Source organism: Schistocerca cancellata, chromosome 5 (genome assembly GCF_023864275.1).
Source record: "Schistocerca cancellata isolate TAMUIC-IGC-003103 chromosome 5, iqSchCanc2.1, whole genome shotgun sequence".
Classification (NCBI taxonomy): domain Eukaryota; kingdom Metazoa; phylum Arthropoda; class Insecta; order Orthoptera; family Acrididae; genus Schistocerca; species Schistocerca cancellata.
In genome coordinates, this window is record NC_064630.1 from 397,625,213 (window position 1) to 397,650,045 (window position 24,833).

The 24,833-nt window shown below is 38.3% G+C and overlaps 1 protein-coding gene across 1 annotated transcript in view; it reads right to left on the minus strand.

Annotated features, from left to right (window-relative positions):
* The window catches only part of LOC126187481 (helicase SKI2W), a 166,213-nt gene that overhangs the window by 30,634 nt on the left and 110,746 nt on the right, over positions 1–24,833 (minus strand). The window contains exons 15-17 of the mRNA XM_049928587.1: positions 21,782–21,989; positions 12,479–12,629; positions 12,158–12,342 (exon numbers count right to left, since the gene is read on the minus strand). Of these exons, the coding sequence (XP_049784544.1) occupies positions 12,158–12,342; positions 12,479–12,629; positions 21,782–21,989 (544 nt within the window). The remainder of the gene's footprint in view (positions 1–12,157; positions 12,343–12,478; positions 12,630–21,781; positions 21,990–24,833) is intronic.

A 24,833-nucleotide genomic window follows, 5' to 3' on the forward strand; every position in this document is an offset into this window, starting at 1 on the left:
ACCCGACCGCATCTTGCTCAGGGAGTCTACTTCGCCAAACTTGTCTTCAATGTGTTCCACAAAGAATAAAGGTTTGGTATTGGTGAAAGTATCTCCATCAGTCCTGGTGCAAACTAGGTAACGGGGGAAAGGTTTTGCCCCTAGCCGACGGGCCTGACCCTCTTCCCAGGGGGTAGCCATGGAAGGGAAGGCCGAAGGGGCAAGAGAAGCAGCACTTGAGGAATCAGTTCCACGCAGAGAGACAGCCGCAGAAGAACGGCCAGAGTTCTGGACCCGTACGCGTTTCATTCGCATAGCGTCCGCCCTGATACCACCCACTCCGATCAGGGGCTCTCCTCACGGGCGCCACCCAGCCACAGCAAGGGCCGTCTGGCACGGCAGCCATTGCCGGGAGTTCCGATGCTCCAGGAGGACGAGCAACCACTCCAAGGCATGCATGAGGAGGTCACAGCTCAGGTATCAGAAGTGTGATCCCTGTGTGTTCAGGGGGCTCAACCAAAAGGGTACATAGCGACCCCACCACACAGGCTGGCTACCGTGCTGGCTATGCACCCTAGCATCAGACAACGACGTGAAAGAAAAGATGGAATGTACTAGGAGGGCGCACGTCGGAGACACTAGGTAAGGTGCTCTTCCCCAAATGGCTCACACTACGGAGGAGAAATTTTGTAATGGAGGTCAAACCCCAGAGGGGGACCAAGGAATGCCAAAAGGAGGAAATGATTATGCAACAAAGCCGAATTAGAAAACCAACAGAACCAGGAGGATAGCGGGGCCAACATAAGCAAGGACACCAAGAGAGGGAAAGGAGAGGGCGAGGGGAAAGGAGCAAGGAGGGGAAAGGAGAGGAAGGAAAAGGAAATGCAGCCCTGGAGAGAAAGAAGGCTGCAATGGCTCGGGGCCCCGTGCTCGCCACGCACGTATCCACAAAAGAGTTGTGGGCCCCCTGGGGGGAGATGGGGAGAAAGGGAAGGAAAGATCCAGAGGTGAGGGGAGGAGGGGCGAAGATGGGGGATGGGGAAGGATGCGGAAAGGGAAGGTATGCAGCCCGGAAAGGAAGGAAGGCCACATTAGCTCGGGGGTCCCGTGCTCGCTATGCACGTATCCAAAAAAGAGTTGTGGACCCCCTGGGGGGAATAAGAATATGGAAAATGAAATTTGTACTGATGCAAATTTTGAGCTTAAGTACTGGTAGTTACTGAAAGTCTGGCCAGAGCCTTGGACTGGGCATTCAGAATGAGACTATGGTGGATGCTGGATGTGCAATACTCTGTATGGACTATTAGTTACAACTTTCAGTTTCAATTTATAGTCTTTCATGTGTCTGCCCTTATGACTCATGAAATTTGTGGAGTTGAGTCATGATTAGACTGTTGTTTTATTTAGTGGCTTCTCAAACTTTGCCGATTATTTGAGTGAGGCTGATGAGAACTTGTGATAGTTTCAATAGTGTATGTTGAATGAGGATTTTATTTTTTCATACGTTAGCCACAGAGGGGACTTGCATTTATTTGTGGCTTTTTTGGACAGTGATTACTCTGAGTAAGAGTATTTGATATTTGTAGTGTTGTCTATATGAAATAGGGGCTCACAAGTTGGTCTATGGACTTTAACTTCTCTTCAGGACACTCTTGGTGCAGGAATTAGCAATCAGTAGTTGACTTTGTGTCAGGTTAGTATCCACGATAGGCTCAGAGTTATGCAGCAGCCACTAGTTCATGTGATTTTTAGTCAAATATACTTTTAATTTCGTCACAAACAGGTGCTTTTTGACTACAGTGATATATAGTAACTTGCCCCCATCATTAACTTAGCAGTTAATTACTGCTTACTTGAAAGAAATTGGGTGCAACTGTTTATTAACTGAACAGACAATGATGGATGGGAAATTCTCTAGGCAGTAGAGAGTCAAGGACATTAATTGTGTTTGTATTTTTAGTTCAAATGGCAATATGTAAGCCTCAAATTGCAACATTGTCGCTTTGCAGTTTGGCTCTTGATTAATATTATTGCGTCATTACTGAACATTAGATTCACTGAACAGCCACAGGAAGGCCATTTGTGTAAGCCAAGAAATAGTTGTGGACCAATACTAAATCTCAAGGGACTCGATGTTTTATATTTGCCAAATCACAAAACAAACTTTATATTTCAGTACTTTTGAATTCAACTACCACAAAAAAGAAAACATTGACATCAACAGTTTGAAAAAGGTCACTGAGTGTTTGGAGGATACATGAATAACTGGATACATTAGAGCTCAGGAGATATGGAAAAGGTATTTTCATAATATAATAAGGGCCGTTGGTGGGGAGGCTTGTGTGCCTCAGCGATACAGATAGCTGTACAATAGGTGCAACCACAACGGAGGGGTATCTGTTGAGAGGCCTGACAAACGTGTGGTTCCTGAAGATGAGCAGCAGCCTTTTCAGTAGTTGCAAGAGCAACAGTCTGGATGATTGACTGATCTGGCCTTGTAACAATAACCAAAACGGCCTTGCTGTGCTGGTACTGCGAACGACTGAAAGCAAGGGGAAACTACGGCCGTAATTTTTCCCGAGGGCATGCAGCTTTACTGTATGATTAAATGATGATGGCGTCCTCTTGGGTAAAATATACCGGAGGTAAAATAGTCCCCCATTCGGATCTTCGGGCGGGGACTACTCAGGAGGACGTCGTTATCAGGAGAAAGAAAACTGGCGTTCTACGGATGGGAGCGTGGAATGTGTAATGGATCTGGGAGATGTTATTTTTTTACCGTATTTGTCGATACCGAATTGTAAATGTTTTCTTATATTTTTGTCAGGATTTATTATAATTTGTCTTATTATATGTTAATTTACTTCTGTTTTTGAGAGTAAAAGCATATTGATTACTATTAGAAAATGTATCGAAGAATAGCAAAGAGACTGATTACAACTGGAAGATTGTGTGTGGTGTAAAACATCTTTGACGTTGGAGTCGTCTTTGGCTGTAGTAAGTCGGCAGCTAACTCTTGGTGTGTGTTGACCATGGTGTTGTCGGAAGAACAATGTGAAGGTCGCCGTCAAAAATAATTTTGAAGTATGTTACTATTATTTTTGTATTAACTAAAAAGAAGAAACTACATTTGAAGAAACTGTATTTAAAATGCCAAAATGAGAGAAACACGTTGAACCACGTCAATTCTGCAACCAACAAAGATGCATTGTGGAATCATACTTAGACAACTGAAGCCAAGACTATATCGTCGTGTAAACGTCTAATGGAAAAGGTACTGTCACGAAATATGGCAAATTTAAGAAAATAAAAAATAGTGAGCATATTTTCAACTTGTGTCTTAGCCGTATTTCAATTGTGGGCGTCAGTCCGGGATAACATTTGCCATATTTCAACTGGGGGCTCAGCCGGGATATCGTGTTCACGAGATTTTCAACAGTGCTACTAGGAAGAAAATTTTTGTGTGTTAATACCAGTTTCTTCAGAATGTGTGTTACAGTGTTTGTGTTCATCGGGAAGTAAAGGTTTTGGAGAAGAAATGTTTCGGCGAAAAATATAATTTTCGACAGAAGAAGTAATTTCAAGAATTTTTGTCAACAATCACATGGATGGAAAACGTGGTTTTGCAACAGTAGAAGAGTGTTCCAGATAAGTCACGAAACCATCGTATTTTGTTAAAACAATCTTTTTATCTTGTTCTGTATTGTTGTGTATAAATTTTTGTTCTTCACAATGACTTATGAGATTTTCGAGAGTATTATGCCTAAAGTAGAAAGTAGTAATTTAATAGACTTCGAACATCAGGACAGGTCAAATGAAAGTGAAAGAACCGATAAGTTTGATTTAAAAAGTTTTCTTGTAAATTTCACGAAAGAAATTAAACAAACACTTGACGACAATAAGACTTACTGGGATGAAAAAATTGATAACATTTTGTTGCAAGTCCAAGCAGTCAATACCCAAGTGGGTGATCTTTCGAACAGAGTTGGCAATGCTGAGGAAAAAATTGAATCTGTGGAAGCAAAAGTAAATGAAATTGATGCTAAATTGAGCGGTGAAATTAATACTGTAAAAAATGAGTTACTGGCAGATAGGGAAATAAATTTAATTGATTTTAATGACATTAAAGGGGAAATTAAAAATTTGGATGAGAACACAAAAGTTTTAGTAAAAAATGTAGAACAAAAAACTGACAATCGTTTGGTTTCTTTAGAAAAAAAAGTAGAGTGCAATGATTTAGAAAACAAAAAATCTGTCAAAAAACTTAGCGAAAAAATTGAAAGTTTTAACATTGAATTTCAAAGCAAAAATTACAATGTCAGCACATGTAATCTTGTATCTAATATTCCAGTGAAGCACTTTTCGGTAGATGGACCCTTACATCCCGTTGATTTTATGCTGTATTGTAAGGATTGCTTTTTACCTCACTCACCAGATGAAATAAAAATTAAATTTGTGAAAAAATTCTTGGAAGGGGAAGCTTTGACTTGGGCAAACCAGATTGTAACTATGGGGATGACATTTTCAGAATTTGAATCAAAATTTCTGGAAAATTTTTGGGATGCTCTTAAACAAACTAGAATCAAAAGTGAATTTTTGAATGGGCAAAACTATAGAGAATCAGATGGGAGCATGAAACAATTTTGCAAAAGTGAACTTCAAAAACTTATTCATTTAACAAAACCTTTGGATGACTTGATCAAAATTGATACCTTAAAGAGAAGATTGCCATCAGCAATGCAGTTGAGTTTAGTTCATTGTCCTGATAGTAATGTAGAGCAGTTTCTCAATTATATTGAAAAGTTGGATAGGGTAACAACAAGAACACACAGTGGGTTTACTCAGAAAGGTAACGGTCAAAATTGGGGAAATGATAACTTTCAAAAAAGGGAACAAAACAATTATCATGGTGTTAGTCAAAATTCAGGGGGATATAACAATTTTCAAAAGAAGGACCATAATTTTTATCCAAAACAAGAACATGATTTTCACGGTAATAATCAACAAAATAGAGAACACTTTAGGGATCAAAATCACAGAAATTTTGATAGAGGTCAGTACAATAGAAACTACCAACAATCAGGTAATGTTTGGCATAGGAATGGGAACAGAAATGTGGATCAGAGGCATTGGCAGAACCACAATCAGCAGTTCAAGCAGGAACAAGTTGTAATTCAGGAAACAAAAAACGAGTAGACGCCCCCTTGAAGGTCCGCAAGGTTGAGGCAGAAGGTGAGCATGATGAAAGGACCAATGGATGTGACTATCATAAACCCAAACATGACAGTTCCAAACCTAAGCTATCACATGAGGTTATTAGTTGTTACTTATTGAAAAAATTTCAAGAGGAAAATAATATTGATAAAGATAAAATTTTCAGTACACAAGAACATACAGTAGATAGAAGTAATTGTGATTCATTTAATTTAACAGAGTTTTACACTTGGGCAGAAAAGAACAACACTTTGTCAGATGATGTAATTTGTAGTAGTTCAGAGATGTGTGTGAATGAAAGAGAGAATGCGTGCTGTGAGAATGGAAATATTGGTGAAAGGGATCTGGTAACTTTAGAAAGGGGAAATTATATTTTGGGGGATAATTTGAATGTTTATGACCTGAATATGTATAATGATAATGATGTTGATGACAAAGTTGATAATGATAGTAATGGGATTGATGATGATGTTGAGGAAAGGTATTTCATTAGTTTAAATAGGGAGTTGGGTATACACATGGTTGAAAATGGATTAAATAGTGAGAATATTATAGAAATTCCCAGGGATGTTACCAGGATGAATAAAGCTCGCAAGCTGGGTGTATGTAAAAGTGTGAATTTTTATGTGGTTGGTAAAGAATCTGACTACACAAATAATGATGACACATGTATAACTTCTAGCCTAAGTGAAACTTTTACAGATACTAATGACACACACACATTTCTTATGAATATATGGCTGAACAGTGAAACTATTTCTTTTGACAAGAACTTTAGAAAGATGCTTATTAATGTATGTGAAACTGTATGTCCTGAGTGGTGGAAAAAGATGAGATATTTTATTTTTGAAAAGCTGAAGGATAAGTACTTCGATAGTATAAAATGTGATTTGGATGAAAATTCTTGGCTATTTGAGATAATAGAGAGTACTAATGACAATTTTGTATCTTGTGCAAATTTTATAACTGTGACAAATAATACATGTAATGATATACCATATGATTCTGATAAGTATAGGTTTGGGGAAATTGAAAGTGATTTATTACATGAGGATACAGGTTCTGAGAAAAGTGATCAATTTTGCAGTCCTTATATAAAAGTTCAAATTGGGTCATGGATTGGTAAATGTTTAATTGATACAAGAAGTGAGATCTCGGGAATATCTGAAAGGTTAAGCAAGAAATTGAAAGTGGGGAAAGATATTGTTGAAATGCCAGTTGTTGGGGTAAAGATAAAAGGTGCTACTGGGAAGAGCAGTAAATTGATAAAAAGCCAGGCTTTAGTGACATTTTTAATTGAAGGCAAATTGTTCACACATGGATGTTTTGTAATTCAGGAATTTAATGAGGATTTTCTTTTGGGTATGAATTGGATAGTAAAAGTAAATACAGCATTTGATTGGGTTGGAAGAAAACTTTTGATAGAAACTAGTGAAAGGGAATACATTCAGACAAATTTTGTGAACATACTTGGTGATCAGAGTAATGGAAATTTTGACAGTATCAATTTACTAAAAGAAAATAGATTGGAGAATATTGACACTCATAGATATGATACTGATGAAGTTGAATTTGGGAATTTAGTAAATTTGAAAATTTCAGAAACACAAAATTTATCTGGGGAGCAAAAACAACAGTTAGAAAATCTGCTGTGGGAATACAGTGATGTTTTCAGTGACATACCTGGTAGGGTAAAGGGTTATCAGTGTGAGCTTCAGGTAAAATCTCATGAACCATTTTTCATAAAACCATACAGTATTGCAATATCAAAAAGACCTGCTGTTGAGAAAGAGCTGAAAAAGATTGAAGCATGTAATATAATAGAAAGGAGTATCAGTGCATATAATAATCCTCTAGTAGTGGTTTCAAAAAAAAAAAAAAAAAAAAGATGGAGTAAAACTGTATAAACAGAAATCATAATTTCAAAATTTAAATAACCTATTATCATCTACAACAAAAGTCCTCCACTGGAATACGCTTGTTAGAACAAAACTGCCTGTACAACCAAGTATGTATATTTGCATGTATAAATTAATAATTTGAAGTCACATATTAATTGAAACTGATGAAAAAACACTGTTGTAACAAAAAATGAGAGAAAGATTTATTTTTACTTTTTTACAAAAAAAAGTCTCCATAGTGAGCATTTCTGAATTTTTCTAATTTTTGGAAGCTAAGTCTTCCCTGTGGGTGAAGGCATGCATGTGAGGACATGCATGCAAAGGTATAAGTTTCAAAACCAATTTTAGATAAAGCCTCATGATATATGAGCAGTTTATTGTTGTTTATACTGATGTTGTGGGGAGCAAAAGTACTCTTCACAAGAATGTGATTTATAGTAATACTGTAGTAGAGGAAAGTGTACATAAATAATTGCAAAAAAAAAAATGTAGATAATACTGATGTATCTTTAACTGTACTAAAAGAAGAAAATCACAAGAAAAAAAATTAAAAAAAATGAGTTAAAAAAATTTAAAAAGAAAATCATAAACAAAAAAATACAAAAAACAAAAAAACTATGACTAATAAAAAAAATATAAAAATTAAAAAAAATCAGCAGTTAAAAAAAATTATATATATAAGGCAAATATAGAGAAAAACACATTACACTACATATGTCCAGTATCGTTTTTACTGTACAATATGTAAGCATAATGAAATTAACATTAATATTTATTTTAAAAAAATTTAAATCTTATTCTGGGAAATGAGTTTTGCCTTTCTATTATTTTCAATCTGTATGCTGTATGTTAGAATATTTCTCATGTATTTTTTATACCATGTATATTTGTCATGTCAAATAATTTCTTTACTTGAATTTTTGTGTATGAGATTGATGGGGAAGTATCATTGCAACAACAGCCAGTAACAAGTCCACAGATACAAAGAGTCCAAATTTGGAAGAGGTTATCAGACTGTATCATTAATGTACTAATTGTGTAATACAGATCCATTACTGAGTGTGGTCGGGATTTTGTTGTATATGTCCATAACAACAAAAGCCCTGGGGAGCAGTTGTAATGGATCTGGGAGATGTTATTTTTTTACCGTATTTGTCGATACCGAATTGTAAATGTTTTCTTATATTTTTGTCAGGATTTATTATAATTTGTCTTATTATATGTTAATTTACTTCTGTTTTTGAGAGTAAAAGCATATTGATTACTATTAGAAAATGTATCGAAGAATAGCAAAGAGACTGATTACAACTGGAAGATTGTGTGTGGTGTAAAACATCTTTGACGGTGGAGTCGTCTTTGGCTGTAGTAAGTCGGCAGCTAACTCTTGGTGTGTGTTGACCATGGTGTTGTCGGAAGAACAATGTGAAGGTCGCCGTCAAAAATAATTTTGAAGTATGTTACTATTATTTTTGTATTAACTAAAAAGAAGAAACTACATTTGAAGAAACTGTATTTACAACACCAAAATGAGAGAAACACGTTGAACCATGTCAATTCTGCAACCAACAAAGATGCATTGTGGAATCATACTTAGACAACTGAAGCCAAGACTATATCGCCGTGTAAACGTCTAATGGAAAAGGTACTGTCATGAAATATGGCAAATTTAAGTAAATAAAAAATAGTGAGCATATTTTCAACTTGTGTCTTAGCCGTATTTCAATTGTGGGCATCAGTCCGGGATAACATTTGCCGTATTTCAAATGTCAGATCACTTAATTGGGCAGGTAGGTTAGAAAATTTAAAAAGGGAAATGGATAGGTTAAAGTTAGATATAGTGGGAATTAATGAAGTTTGGTGGCAAAAGGAACAAGACTACTGGCCAGGTGCCTACAGGGTTATAAACACAAAATCAAATAGGGGTAATGCAGGAGTAGGTTTAATAATGAATAGGAAAATAGGAATGCGGGTAAGCTACTACAAACATCATAGTGAACGCATTATTGTGGCCAAGATAGATATGAAGCCCACACCTACTACAGTAGTACAAGTTTATATGCCAACTAGCTCTGCAGATGACGAAGAAATTGAAGAAATGTATGATGAAATAAAAGAAATTATTCAGATAGTGAAGGGTGATGAAAATTTAATAGTCATGAGTGACTGGAATTCGGTAGTAGGAAAAGGGAGAGAAGGAAACGTAGTAGGTGAATATGGATTGGGGCTAAGAAATGAAAGAGGAAGCCGCCTAGTAGAATTTTGTACAGAGCACAACTTAATCATAGCTAACACTTGGTTCAAGAATCATAAAAGAAGGTTGTATAGATGGAAGAATCCTGGAGATACTAAAAGGTATCAGATAGATTATATAATGGTAAGACAGAGATTTAGGAACCAGGTTTTAAATTGTAAGACATTTCCAGGGGCAGATGTGGACTCTGACCACAATCTATTGGTTATGAACTGTAGATTAAAACTGAAGAAACTGCAAAAAGGTGGGAATTTAAGGAGATGGGACCTGGATAAATTGAAAGAACCAGACGTTGTACAGAATTTCACGGAGAGCATAAGGGAGCAATTGACAGGAATGGGGGAAAGAAATACAGTAGAAGAAGAATGGGTAACTTTGAGGGATGAAGTAGTGAAGGCAGCAGAGGATCAAGTAGGTAAAAAGACAAGGGCTAGAAGAAATCCTTGGGTAACAGAAGAAATATTGAAATTAATTGATGAAAGGAGAAAATATAAAAATTCAGTAAATGAAGCAGGCAAAAAGGAATACAAACGTCTCAAAAATGAGATCGACAGGAAGTGCAAAATGGCTAAGCAGGCATGGCTAGAGGACAAATGTAAGGATGTAGAGGCTTATCTCACTAGGGGTAAGATAGATACTGCCTACAGGAAAATTAAAGAGACCTTTGGAGATAAGAGAACCACTTGTATGAACATCAAGAGCTCAGAAGGAAACCCAGTTCTAAGCAAAGAAGGGAAAGCAGAAAGGTGGAAGGAGTACGTAGAGGATCTATACAAGGGTGATGCACTTGAGGACAATATTATGGAAATGGAAGAGGATGTAGATGAAGATGAAATGGGAGATACGATACTGCATGAAGAGTTTGACAGAGCACTGAAAGACCTGAGTCGAAACAAGGCCCCCGGAGTAGACAACATTGCATTGGAACTACTGACGGCCTTGGGAGAGCCAGTCCTGACAAAACTCTACCATCTGGTGAGCAAGATGTATGAAACAGGCGAAATACCCTCAGACTTCAAGAAGAATATAATAATTCCAATCCCAAAGAAAGCAGGTGTTGTCAGATGTGAGAATTACCGAACAATCAGTTTAATAAGCCACAGCTGCAAAATACTAACACGAATTCTTTACAGACGAATGGAAAAACTAATAGAAGCTGACCTTGGGGAAGATCAGTTTGGATTCCGTAGAAATACTGGAACACGTGAGGCAATACTGGCCTTACGACTTATCTTAGAAGAAAGATTAAGGAAAGGCAAACCTACGTTTCTAGCATTTGTAAACTTAGAGAAAGCTTTTGACAATGTTGACTGGAATACTCTTTCAAATTATGAAGGTGGCAGGGGTAAAATACAGGGAGCGAAAGGCTATTTATAATTTGTACAGAAACCAGATGGCAGTTATAAGAGTCGAGGGACATGAAAGGGAAGCAGTTGTTGGGAAGGGAGTAAGACAGGGTTGTAGCCTCTCCCCGATGTTATTCAATCTGTATATTGAGCAAGCAGTAAAGGAAACAAAAGAAAAATTTGGCGTAGATATTAAAATACAGGGAGAAGAAATAAAAACTGAGGTTCACTGATGACATTGTAATTCTGTCAGAGACAGCAAAGGACTTGGAAGAGCAGTTGAATGGAATGGATAGCATCTTGAAAGGAGGATATAAGATGAACATCAACAAAAGAAAAACGAGGATAATGGAATGTAGTCAAATTAAGTCGGGTGATGTTGAGAGAATTAGATTAGGAAATGAGACTGTTAAAGTAGTAAAGGAGTTTTGCTATTTGGGGAGCAAAATAACTGATGACGGTCGAAGTAGAGAGGATATAAAATGTAGACTGACAATGGCAAGGAAAGCGTTTCTGAAGAAGAGAAATTTGTTATCATCAAGTATAGATTTAAGTGTCAAGAAGGCGTTTCTGGAAGTATTTGTATGGAGTGAAACATGGACGATAAATAGTTTGGACAAGAAGAGAATAGAAGCTTTCGAGATGTGGTGCTACAGAGGAATGCTGAAGATTAGATGGGTAGATCACATAACTAATGAGGAAGTATTGAATAGGATTGGGGAGAAGAGAAGTTTGTGGCACAGCTTGATCAGAAGAAGGGATCAGTTGGTGGGATATGTTCCGAGGCATCAAGGGATCACCAATTTAGTATTGGAGTGCATCATGGAGGGTAAGAATCGTAGAGGGAGACCAAGAGATGAATACACTAAGCAGATTCAGAAGGATGTGGGTTGCAGTGGGTTCTGGGGGATGAAGAAGCTTGCACAGGATAGAGTAGCGTGGAGAGCTGCATCAAACCAGTCCCAGGACTGAAGACCACAACAACAACAACAACAACAACAATAAGGGCTGTGCAGCTGAGTCCATATCATGAAAGATTTACTTGTGGAAGTTGTTAGTCATGTGATCCAAGTCATGGAAGGCAACAGTGAATTTAAGCATGAAAATAATGTGTTAGTACATTCTGCAGAATACATAAAAATTATTTGGGGTGAAAGTACAAAGACGAAATTATCAAGGTGTGAAACTTCTGCCTACACTGTCACTATATAAGTCAGCCTCCTTATGAAATACAAACCAGTGTTATTCATACATAAATATGTCTATTCAAACAGAAAACCAAACAGCACATAGAACTTGATTCCAGTAATATTCATTGCTGCTACCAGTGACTCCCAGGACAAATTAACACCAACAAATAACCCAGGAAACCTCACAACAGTCACTTGAGTAGTTAGTAGATTTTAAGCTAACTGTCTATTTAAAAAGAATATATGTATACAAGGATTGGAGCATTCCATACATACCGTTGCTAGGGCAACGGCAGCTACTTCCTTCGGTTCAGTATCAGTCTTTCCTTCAAAGACCAGGCTAGACAGCACTGCTGCAATCTCTGCAGGTCGAAGGTCTGTTAGTATGTTACGTAACACTAACTCTGTGATCATCAGTTCATGATTGCGCATTTTGATAGCAACACGACCTTTCATTTCCACTGCAGGGAACAATACACAAACAATTAACAAATATATCAGGTTTTGGAACTATTAATAATAATCACACAACAAAACAACTTAACAATATCTTTCTAATATTTTACGGTTTCTTTAAGTAATAAATAGTATAATTACCACACTTGTTGGCATCTATATATTTTAATTTTTGCAGTAACTTCACTTTTTTCTCATATTCAGGAAATAAGGTCATGCTCCTATGTGACTGACTAAACTTCAACTGTTCACGTTTCCTTTCCAGTTCCTTTCTTGCAAATACATTTTCAAACTGTAATATAAAACAAAATACAGAAACTGAATTTTTCATTTTTAAATTTGGTCATATTGACTGTTTACTTTACCATTAAAACTACATGATATGATTAATGAAATTATACAAATTCAACTTTATAAAATTTGCTTTTAAATCAAGTTCAACATAAATATATATGGCTTGAGAGAAGTAAGTAGCTTTTAATACAGAGATAATATTTTATAGATATAGCTCTCTTGGCCACATTCAGCAGTTTTGTAGGAAGCCACAGCATCAAAGGTGCAAACGGGTGAGCACATCAATATAAAAAGTTTCCAGGCATGTAGAAGGTGGAGTAAGGATAACATTTACACCCCTACATTAAACAGGACAGGGAGCAGTGCGACCACTGCACAACCCTTCCAGAAACTGTGACTGTGGGATACATCTTTGTGAAAGCAGCGGCAGACATTTGTCTAACTGGCTATGTAAGAGGGTTCATGGCTAACCAGAGTGTATTTGGTGTTATAAATTTGAACCCACCGCACCGTAAATTATGTGATATAGGTGGTAGTAGTTTTCCCTTCCTCAAATCAGCTTACTGGATTTCGATGTGAGAGGATATACTTCCATGTGCACGAGGTGGTTCTCCCTAGGATGAACACCAGGTACAACATCATTCCTGGGTTTGACTTTTTAGTTAATAATCATCCGAAAGTGGATCTACAACAGCACATATTGGAGGTGGATATGACAGCATTCTGTCCTCAGTTTTATTGCTGAAAGAACTGAACTGTCAAGAGGAACACTTGAGGCATCATTTAAGCTAGTTAAAGCGCATATTTGGTCTCTTAGGCTTGACTAATGGGACATAATACTGAAAGGTACAGGAAGGTTGCTTTGGATGAACTTATCCACCAGTTAATACTTCATATGTAGTGGAGGCTGTAACGGAACATATTAAAGGCTTTACTGTAACGAAGTATGCGATACCCTCCAAATTCAACCAGTTTAACGAGTATTTATGATTATAGAAAAGTTATTGTGTATGTTAACAATGATTGCATAACATGTCTCCATAAACTGTCAACCCATTAAATTATACTGAATAACTGACCCACACAAAAGTTAATATCACTTGATCACTGATACAGCAAATGTCATCATGTAAAAACACTAAGTTCATCTTAAGTAACTAATATGAAGTACGAAAAATAGTGGCCAACTTAGGTATTTTGGATCTCCTTAAATAAAAATCACCCAGTGAAACCTATTTGTTCACTAGGAGCGTTTTCACTCAGTATTCACGTAATCAATCCTATTTTAGACGAAAACCAATGTAAATCTTAATAATTCATGTTATTTACTTATTTATGCAAATTAGAGAAGTCAATTGACAAACTTCTAAAAAACGGCCTTTTTGTAACAAAGAATTATTCTGTCAAGTCAACAAATCTGACTGTCATTTTAATAACATGTTAAATTATGTCACTCGATGCAAATTAATAACTTTTCTGCACAAATTATGATAACAGATGTACATGTGACTTATAAACTATATCTCTTTTTAGTAGTTCTTTGACAATGTTATAAATACGAGCAGCAAGAAGGGCCGAAAGGCAGTCGGAATGTCACTTTGGTAAAGTGTGTTTGTGTGTTATTGTTTGAGGTGGATAAACAATGCAAAGAACATGTGAAGGAAATACTACTTTGTGTTGAGTCATGGTCTTTGGTGGACAGTGGAATTAAGATGGCCACCAGAGTAATAAATATTTGAAGTTTACATATTTGTTGGTTTTGCTCGTTCTTTATCATCAAAAGCATATAGGAAACACGGGACGTCATGTTTTTAACCCTAGACAACCAGATGTAGAGCCAGCATCAGCATCAAGAGACAGCAGCGATCCAGCAAGTAGCAGCGATTACCACAACACAATGCAGTTTAATGGCGCCAACCTAACATCAAGTGCTAACAAGCTCCGTAAATGGGAGTGAAATAGTGCGATTATAGCAATTAGCAATATCTACGACCAGGCGACCATTACAAGGCCTAGCCAGAAAAAGAGTAACTGGGTCAGGCACAATGTTGCATATGATGTAGTTTATCTTTTGTGTAGGAAACTGATAGAAGCTGGGTAGTGCCCATCAGTGTAGACAATTTTGGTTTAGTAGAGGTGTGCCTACCAAAATGTGCACTGATATCTAACTTAGAAGCGTTAGATGAAAATGAGCTGAATATTTGTTGTAGAATACACAAAGCCAGGAAAGTCTGCCGATTTAACCACACCAAGGGGAAATGTGTCGCATCTGAAAGGCTGCATGGGGGAACGCAGACTCCTGCTAAATCGCATGCACTTTGCTAATAGATTCAATGTGCTATCTGATGCTGGGGGAAGGGGGGGGGGGGGGGGGGGGAGAGGGAGGTTGAGCCGGATCTGAATGCACCTTCTGCCAGGATAGTGGCTGCTCCTTCAGCAAGGTCCGGACAGGCACGTGGGGGTAGGGGTTTGTTAGTTATTGGGAGCTCCGATGTTGGGCGGGTCACGGTGCCCCTCAGGAACATAGTGGCTAGGGCGGGGAAGAAGTCCATTGTTCACTCGATGTACTTGCCGGGGGCCTTGTCTGGGATGTGGAAGAGGCTCTTCCAGCAGCTATCGAGTGTATGGGGTGCAGCTAGCTGCAGATTGTTGCGCATGTCGGCACCAATGATGCCTGTCGTTGGGGTTCCGAGGAAATCATTCGGTCCTTTCGACGGCTGGCTAAATTGGTGAAGGCGGCCTCCATCTCTTGAGGAGTGGAAGCCAAGCTGACGATCTGCAGCATTGTACCCAGGGTGAACCGGGGTCCTCTGGTTTGGATTTGAGTGGAGAATCTAAAACAGAGGCTACGTCGACCCTGTGACGAAAATGGTTGTAGATTCCTCGACCTATGCTATGGGGTGGAAGGTTGTAGGACGCCCCTCGATAGATCAGGGGTGCACTACACACAGGAAGAAGCTACATGGGTAGCACAGTACTTGTGGCATGCACATGGGGTTTTTTTAGATTAGGGTCCTTCCCATGGGAAACAAACCGCTGGCCTGAAAAATTACCAGTTCATGACACTGATTTGTGTGTGCCAACGGTAAAAATTGTTAGTTCACCTAAACAGGTCATTCCAAAGGATTTAAATATGCTTAATCTCATGTTAGTAAATTGTCTAAGTGTCTGTAGCAAGATCCCCGAGTTACTCACTGAAATAAAGAGTAGCAATGCCAATATTGTATTAGGTTGAAACCAGACATACAAAGCAGTGAAATTTTGAACTCTGATTAGACAATGTTTAGGAAGGATAGGACTGATGCTATGGGAGATGGTGTGTTGTGTTCATTGCAGTTAAAAGCTGTTTAAACACAGTTGAGATCGATACTGGGTCGGACTGTGAAATAGTCTGGATAAAGCTGTTAATCAGACAAGGATTGACCATTGTATTTTTTTATAGACCACCAGCATCCGCAACAAATGCCATAGAACATTTCAGGTAAAGTCTTGAGTACAGAGGAAGTAAATATCCAAATTATCCATTAGTTATAGGTGGAGACTTTAATCTAGCATCAAACTGACTGGGAAAATTACACGTTTATCACAGGGGGCAGAAGCAAAGATACATGTGAAGTTATTCTAGGAGTGCTCTCAACACACAACCTTGAGCAATTGGTTAGAAAACCAACTCAAGATGGGAACATATTAGATAAACAGACCTGATCTTTTTGAGGAAGTTAATCTAGAAAAAGGTATTAGTGACCATAAAGTCATTGTGGCTTCCATGTCAGTGGAGGTTGCAAAAAAATATTGAGCATCTTTGGTTGGAATTTAAAGATATTGTCCACGATGTGCTAGAGAAGTATGCGCCTAGCAAAAGTATAGGGGAGGGAAAGGATCCACCTTGGTTCAACAAACATATTAGGAAGTTGCTCAGAAAGCAGAGAATTTTGCACAGTCATTTTAAACATAGTCACTGCCCTGCTGACAAACAGAAATTATGTGAAATGAAAGCAGCTGTCAGAAGAACGAATTTGAAAGCAATATTTTATCTGCAGATTCTAAAAATAACCCCAAAAATTTTGGCTGTATGTAAAATCTATGAATGCTACAAATAATTCAATACCTTCACTTGCTGACAGCATGGGTAATGTAACTGATGATGATAAACAGAAGGCCAAAATTCTAAACCTAGCTTTCAAAAACTCATTTACGATAGAAGACTGCAGCACCATACCCCCTTTCAATTATCGAATAAATGAAAGGATGGCTGACATAGTGTTTAGTGTATCTGGGATTGTAAAACAGTTAAGATCCTTAGATGCCAGGAAGGCATCTGGCACAGACGGTATCCCCGTAAGATTTTACATCTATCAGATATCATTGGAACAGCATAAAGTTCCACGGGACTGGAAGAAGGCCCAGGTCATAGCAATCTATAAAAAGGGTAGAAAATCGGACGCACATAATTACCGGCCAATTTCACTGACATCGATTTGTTGTAGAATCATGGAACATATTTTGTGTTCAGACATAATGACCTTTCTAGACTCTGAGAAGCTCATCTGCAGAAACCAGCACAGTTTTAGGAAACAGCGGTCATGCAAGACACAGCTGGCCCTCTTTGTGCATGATATACAACAGGCTCTAGATACCGGCTCCCAGGTTGATGCCATATTTCTCGACTTTCAAAAGGCGTTCAACTCAGTTCTGCACTGTCGATTTTCTACAAAAAGTGCGCACTTACAGTCTACCCAATGACATATGCAGTTGAATATAAAGTTTTCTAACAGACAGGAAGCAGTATGTCGTCCTGAATGGGCTGACTTCAACAGAAACAAGCGTAACTTCAGGTGTGCCCCAGGGTAGCGTAACAGGTCTGCTTTTTACGATTTACATAAACGATCTGGTTGATGGTGTTGACAGCGACCTTAGACTGTCTGCCAATGATGCTGTAGACTACAGGAAAATAGTATCACATGAAAGTTGTGAAAAAATTAATGAGGATTTGCAGAAAATAAATGCGTGGTGTAATGACTGACAGTTGTCTCTCAACATTAGAGAGTGTAGCTTACTGCATATAAAAAGGCGAAAATCCCGACTAATGTATGAGTACAAAATAAATGCCCAGTCTTTGGAAGCGGTAGCATCAGTCAAGTATATGGGTGTTACTATTTGAAACGATCTCAAATGGAATGATCAAATTACACAAGTAACAGGTAAGGCAAACTCTAGATTGCAGTTTATTGGTAGAATCCTGAAGTGATGTAGTCCTTCAACAAAGGAAATAGCTTACAAAATCTTAGTGCGTCCAGTCTTTGAGTATTGTTCATCTGTATGGGACCCTTACCAGTTGGGTCCGATTCAGAGATTGAGATAGTCCTAAGAAGAGTGGCAAGATTCATGACTAGTACATTTAGCCATCGCGAGAGTGTCACAAATATCATAGAAAGTTTGAAGTGGGACACACTTGCAGATAAATGGCGCGCTAAACAGAAGGGGCTGCTCACTAAATTTCGAAATCCAATCTTCACCAAGGATGTAGAGCATGTATTATTATCACCAACTTTCAAATCACGCAATGATCATGATTCAAAGGTAAGGGAGATAAGAGCTCGTACTGAGGTGTTCAGACAGTCGTTTTTCCCTCGTGCAATCCGCGAGTGGAACAGAGGGGAGGAAATAATACTTTGACGCGAATTGTGCCCTCTGCCACACACCACTGCTTGGTGGCTAGCGGAGTATGTATGCAGATGTAGATGTAGATGTAGACATGACATGCGGATGCCCATTGCCATACCCTGGGGTATGGCAATGGACCACCTAGAGGAATCCTTCCTAACCAACCAGAATTCCAAACCCCTCACCTGGTTCAGATTCAGTAATGCCACCTTCATGATCTGGATTAAGGGTGACGACACCCTATCCACATTCTTCCAGAACCTCAACACCATCTTCCCCATTCGCTTCACCTGGTCACCTCCACCCAACAAGCCACCTTCCTTTATGTTACCTCCATCTCAAAGATGGCTACAACAGTACCTATGTCCATATCAAACCTACCAACTACCAGCAACATCTCCATTTTGATAGCTACAACTCTTTCCATACCAAGAAGGCCACTTGTGGCCTTCTGGCCATCGCATCTGTTGTGATGAGCAGTCCCTCCCAAATATATCAACGGTCTCACTGAGGCCTTCACTGACTGTAATTACCCTCCCAACCTTGCAAAGAAATAGATCTTCCATGCCTTATTTCTCCAGTCACCCACCACTTCCCAAAGTCCCACCGTCTGGCTATACAGGAGCATTCCCCTCATGACTGAGTACCTCCCAGGACTGGAGCAACTAAATCACATTCTAAGCCAGGGTTTTGACTAACTTCATCATACTCTGAAATGAGGAATGTCTTACCCACTATCCTTCCCACCCCTCTGACAGAGCTATTCCGTCACCCACCAAACCTGCACAATATTCTTGTCCATCACTATTCAACCCTTGCTCCCAAACTCTTGCTTCATGGCACATATCCCTGTAATAGACCTAGATGCAAGGCCTGCCCTATACATCTTCCCTCCCACCACCACCACCACCACCACCACCACCACCACTTACTCCAGTCCAGTCACAAGCATCACCTATCCCATCAAAGACAAGGCTACCTGTGAAACTAGTCATTTGATCTAGAAGCTAAGCTGCAACCACTGTGCTGCATTCTATGTGGGCATGACAACCAAAAAGCTGTCTGCCTAGATGACTGGCCACCAATGTACTGTAGCCAAGAAACAGCTGGACCACCCAGTTGCTGAGGATGCTGCCCAACACAACATTCTTCATTTCAATGACTGCTTCACAGCCTGTGCCATCTGGATCCTTCCTACAAACACCAGATTTTCTGAACTGCACACACGGAAACTCTCCCTGCAATACATCCTACATTCTTGTAACCCTCCTGGCCTCAACCTTCGTTAGTCACTGTCCTTCACCCACCTATCCGCTTCCCTGTTCCCACTCCAGGACCACACAGCCTCTATTCCACCAACACACCCACAGTCTTAACACTTCTCTCATTTTCCACTCTCCCCGCCATGTGCTTAACCTCCCAACTGCACTTAGCCATCCTACCCTCTCCCCACCTCGACCCTGTATGCTCCCACAAGCAGTACTTTACTGTCCACCACACCTACCCTGCTATCCCTCCCCTTCCCTGCCCCACCCTCCTCCTTACTCCTACCACCAAGATTGTTTCTCCCGTCATGTGCTGTTGCTCCCAGTCTGGCCTTGGCAGCCACAGACAGTGGTCATGTTTATATGTCAGGTTTGAGTGAATGTGTGTGTGTGTGTGTGTGTGTGTGTGTGTGTGTGTGTGTGTGTGTGTGTGTGTGTGTGTGTGTGTGTGTGTGTGTGTGTGTTTGTCTAATTCAGAAGAAAGCCCTCTGCCTGAAAGCTTACTTCTTTAGAAGACTTTTTGTTGTGCTTGGCTGTGACTCAACATATCCACTATATGGTGATTAGCAATCTATCCTCATCTTAATACTGTCATTATTCTTCCTTGGATATTCCATTGTTTAATTTCAAGAATGTTATTTGAAAAATATGTAAAAATCTGCCAACCAGTTGCATAGGTTTTCTATGCACCTTGACCAGGTTTCTTCACATCTAAGGGTGACTTCATCAGAAGGTAAGGTAATTACATGAAGAATATTATTAATTTCTGAAGCATAAAAATGCTTTTCCATACACTTCTCACCTTAATGAACATCATGAGCAGTGATAATGATCCATGTTTCTCTGGGATGTTTGAAAAGAGGTGTGACAGGACTATCTGTAATCTTTAATATTTTACTTTCAATGATATTTTGTGAAAATTATTCATAAAAGTGATGATAGGAAGGAGAATCCATTTTTTTATCAAATGTGTGCTCAATGTGGAACATGCACTTTAAAGTGAACATTACCAGTATAACCACAAAGAAATTTTACATCGCCGTCTAATGCCTACCTTGTTAATGCACTTCAAATAGCTTGCGCTTGCTCTTTTTGAAAAGAATTTTGTGTTTTTTGAATGAAAAATGAGCTGCTATTTTTCCCTGAATGAAACCACTATTGCCAGACTTTATTCATTTGATTTCCTAATACCCTAAGGCAGGCAGCAATGTGGCACCCTAAAGAGCACGCAGAATTGTAGGATTATTATTATTAAATAGTTTCAGCATGGTTCTATCTCACCTCCATCAGTTTTAATGAATACCTAGATTTATTAATAGGAAAATGGTCAATATAGTGAGCAAGTACTTCTGCTGCAGGCAGGAAAATATCAACACTGTACTGACATCAGTCTAAAGAAGACACTAATTGTGCAGTCAAAACTCTTCATAATGTTGTTTTCAAGCACTCTGACATGGAGTAGTAAATTAGGCCAGAAACATTCTCCTACCACTTTCACCAGAAATGAGAAGTATTTTGACTGAATCATCAAACAATGACTCAAGTGATGCAGTTGTGGGTGTGGATGCTTCAATTTGCTGTTTCTCATGTGTTTTCTGGTCTTCTATTTTCTTCTTCCTTGTTCTTTGTTCTGTGCTCTTTTTTGAGAGCCTTGTGTCTACGAGTTGAAGACAGACTATTCTGTCTGGCTCTCTTTATCATAGTAAGAACTTGCAGCGCAAGGTCATAAAGCACTATATGATTAACTTGCCATGCCCTTAACATTGCTTTGGGTCACTAAATAACAAGAATCTATCTGTTACAAAAACTTTATTGACATATTCGGGGCACAGCTCATCATAAACATATCAGAAACCAACTTGATACAAACTATAATGTCAAGTGGTAACTCTACTAACATTGGTGCTTAAGCACAATTATCATGTGACATGATACTTTATATCGAGTTTGTTTCTGGTATTTGATGACGGCCCATGACCAAAACACACCAATTAAGTTTTTATAACAAGTGTACTGTTGTTATTTAATGATCGGTTAAGGCTCTATCATGTTTTTGTTTGATAGTTTGCAAAGCACTGGCATGTACAACAACAACACAGTCACAATACTGCCATATTTTGTACAACAACTAGTTGATGATTTTTAAGTTGTTGAATAAGGAAAACTCAAATGTTTATTTAAATGGAAATCAAAGTAAAACTGATTAAAAGTGAAAACCCACCTGTTTTTCAAAATGTGGAACCCTTGAGAAATCAAAAGTTTTGATTTCTTCTTTTAATCTATGTAATCTCTGGAAGTCATCCATATTTGTTGCAGCAATTTCTCTGAATGTGTCAAAAAAGAACAAAGTTTTTTCTGCAATATGAGAGTGGGTTATTCTCAGAAGGTCTTGAAGAGCATAGTTGCATGATTCTCCAACAGGTGCATCCCTGGTAAAATAAAAATTATTCCAACAGTCATTGTGAAACAAAACTAAAATTGTAATAATGAAAGCGATATTGGCACTAGGCTCGTGAGGAAATTAACTTTTTTCAAAACTGCATTGCATATTTGCTGTTGTCCATGACACAAATTTGTAGACTTCAACAGTCATGTGAATCAATTACCGCACTTCAGAGGGAGATTAGATACTGCGAAGGTGAAAATAACATTTAAGATCTCTCACTACAGATATGTCAGCTATTCTATGAAATGGTTTTAGGTTTTCCTGAAATCAACCTCTATTAAAAACACAATTGTCATGGCACTGCATAATTCATAAAACATAATATTACATATTTTTGCAGTAAAAAATGAGAAAGTGACTCATGACACATTTTTGATTTGATTTGATTTTTTATTGGTCCAGTTTTATCATATAGTACAAATTGTAAAATTGATATTGGACAGGCCAAAGATAAGTTACAATAATACATACTATTAGCAAAATAGTAGGCAAATTAAAATTAGGTACCTATTACAATTAATTTTGTTACTTATTAAGAAATTCTCTGACAGAATAGAAACAGTGATTTATTAGAAATGCCTTTAGTTTAGCTTTAAACATTGGATGAGTAGTATTTTTTATTTCCTCTGTACCTTATTGTGTAGTATTACACCAGTGTTAACTATGCTCCTCTGATAGGTGGTTGTTCTGTGATATTTTTGATGTATATTTGATTCGCTTCTGGTACATTTTTGTTCTGTATCAGTTTGCCTGTTTTCAGGAGGTAGTCCCTAGTGAACAAGATAGTTTCATAAACGAATAAACTTGGAACATTTAGAACACCAAGCTCAGTAAAATGGGATTTACAGGACTCTATCTTTTTAAGGCCACAAATTATTCTTAAAGCTCCTTTTTGCATTCTAAAAACCTTTACACTGTGAGTTGAGTATCTCCAGAAAATGATCCCATATCAGCTTAGTGGTTGGAACTGTGCATAGTATGCCTGCAGTACTGTTGTTTTGATTGTTGTAGCCTTTAAAATTCTTAGGCCATAGCACACAGATGGTAGTTTTCTACACAAGTAATTTATAGGTGTGTCCCACTTTCAGTCTTGCTGAATCCAAAGACCCAAGAATTTTGTGACACTTACATTTTCTAGGGGATCATTTTTTAATTGGGCTTGAATAGACATTTGATTAGTTGAAGGAATTAAATGAAAATCGACACACACAGTTTTTTCAGTATTTATAACGAGTATGTTTTTCGTGAACCACTCAGAAAGTCTTTTCATAGAACTTTCTGCTGTGGACTGCAAAGTTTCTGGACTGGATCCAGTGAGCAATATGGTGGTGTCATCGGCAAACGGGATAGTTTTTGTGGGACTCATATATTCAACTAAGTCGTCCACATAAATCAAGAAGAGTAGTGGACCTAAGATTAAGCCCTGTGGTATGCCATATTTTATTGATAATTCCCTAGAAAGAAAGGAATTGTTTCTTGTTTTATTCATTTTGTTGAATTCATACTGAAGTGATACTTTCTGCCTACGGTTTTTTAGGTATGAACACAACCAGCTATGTGCTACACCTCTTACTCCTCGTATTTCTAATTTTTTGAGCAGAATGTTATAGTCCAGGATGTCGAAGGCTTTTGATACATATAGAAAAATACCTGCAGCTAATTTATGTTGATCAAGGGATTTTAAAATGCAGCCTAAGAATTCGAAAATTGCTGTCTGTGTAGATTTAGACTTTCTAAAGCCATGTTGTTGTACTGTAAGAGGTGCATATTTATTTATGAAACTTAAAAGCCTGTCATAGAAGAGTTTTTCTAGAATTTTTGAGAAGGAACTTAACTGTGACACAGGTTGGTAATTAGATATTTTTTCAAAAAGAACCTTTTTTTAGCAGTGGTGAAACTTTTGCTATTTTAAAAGTATCTGGAAATACACCAGTTTGTAAAGAGAGGTTGAAAACTTTTGCCAAGAGGTTTGCTATGTGGTGAGCACATGCTTTTAATATGAAATCAGGTACTTCATCAATACCACTTGACATTTTATTGCTTAATGATTTAATTTTACTTATAATTTCATTGGGGTTTGTTTCATACACATACATAGAAGCAGTCAAGACCACTGACTATCTACATCTACATCCATACTCCGCAAGCCACCTCACGGTGTGTGGCGGAGGGTACCTTGAGTACCTCTATCGGTTCTCCCTTCTATTCCAGTCTCGTATTGTTCGTGGAAAGAAGGATTGTCGGTATGCCTCTGTGTGGGCTCTAATCTCTCTGATTTTATCCTCATGGTCTCTTCGCGAGATATACGTAGGAGGGAGCAATATACTGCTTGACTCTTCGGTGAAGGTATGTTCTCGAAACTTTGACAAAAGCCTGTACCGAGCTACTGAGCATCTCTCCTGCAGAGTCTTCCACTGGAGTTTATCTATCATCTCCGTAACGCTTTCGCGATTACTAAATGATCCTGTAACGAAGCGCGCTGCTCTCCGTTGGATTTTCTCTACATCTTCTATCAACCCTATCTGGTACGGATCCCACACTGCTGAGCAGTATTCAAGCAGTGGGCGAACAAGCGTACTGTAACCTACTTCCTTTGTTTTCGGATTGCATTTCCTTAGGATTCTTCCAATGAATCTCAGTCTGGCATTTGCTTTACCGACGATCAACATTATATGATCATTCCATTTTAAATCACTCCTAATGCATACTCCCAGATAATTTATGGTATTAACTGCTTCCAGTTGCTGACCTGCTATTTTGTAGCTAAATGATAAAGGATCTATCTTTCTGTGTATTCGCAGCACATTACACTTATCTACATTGAGAT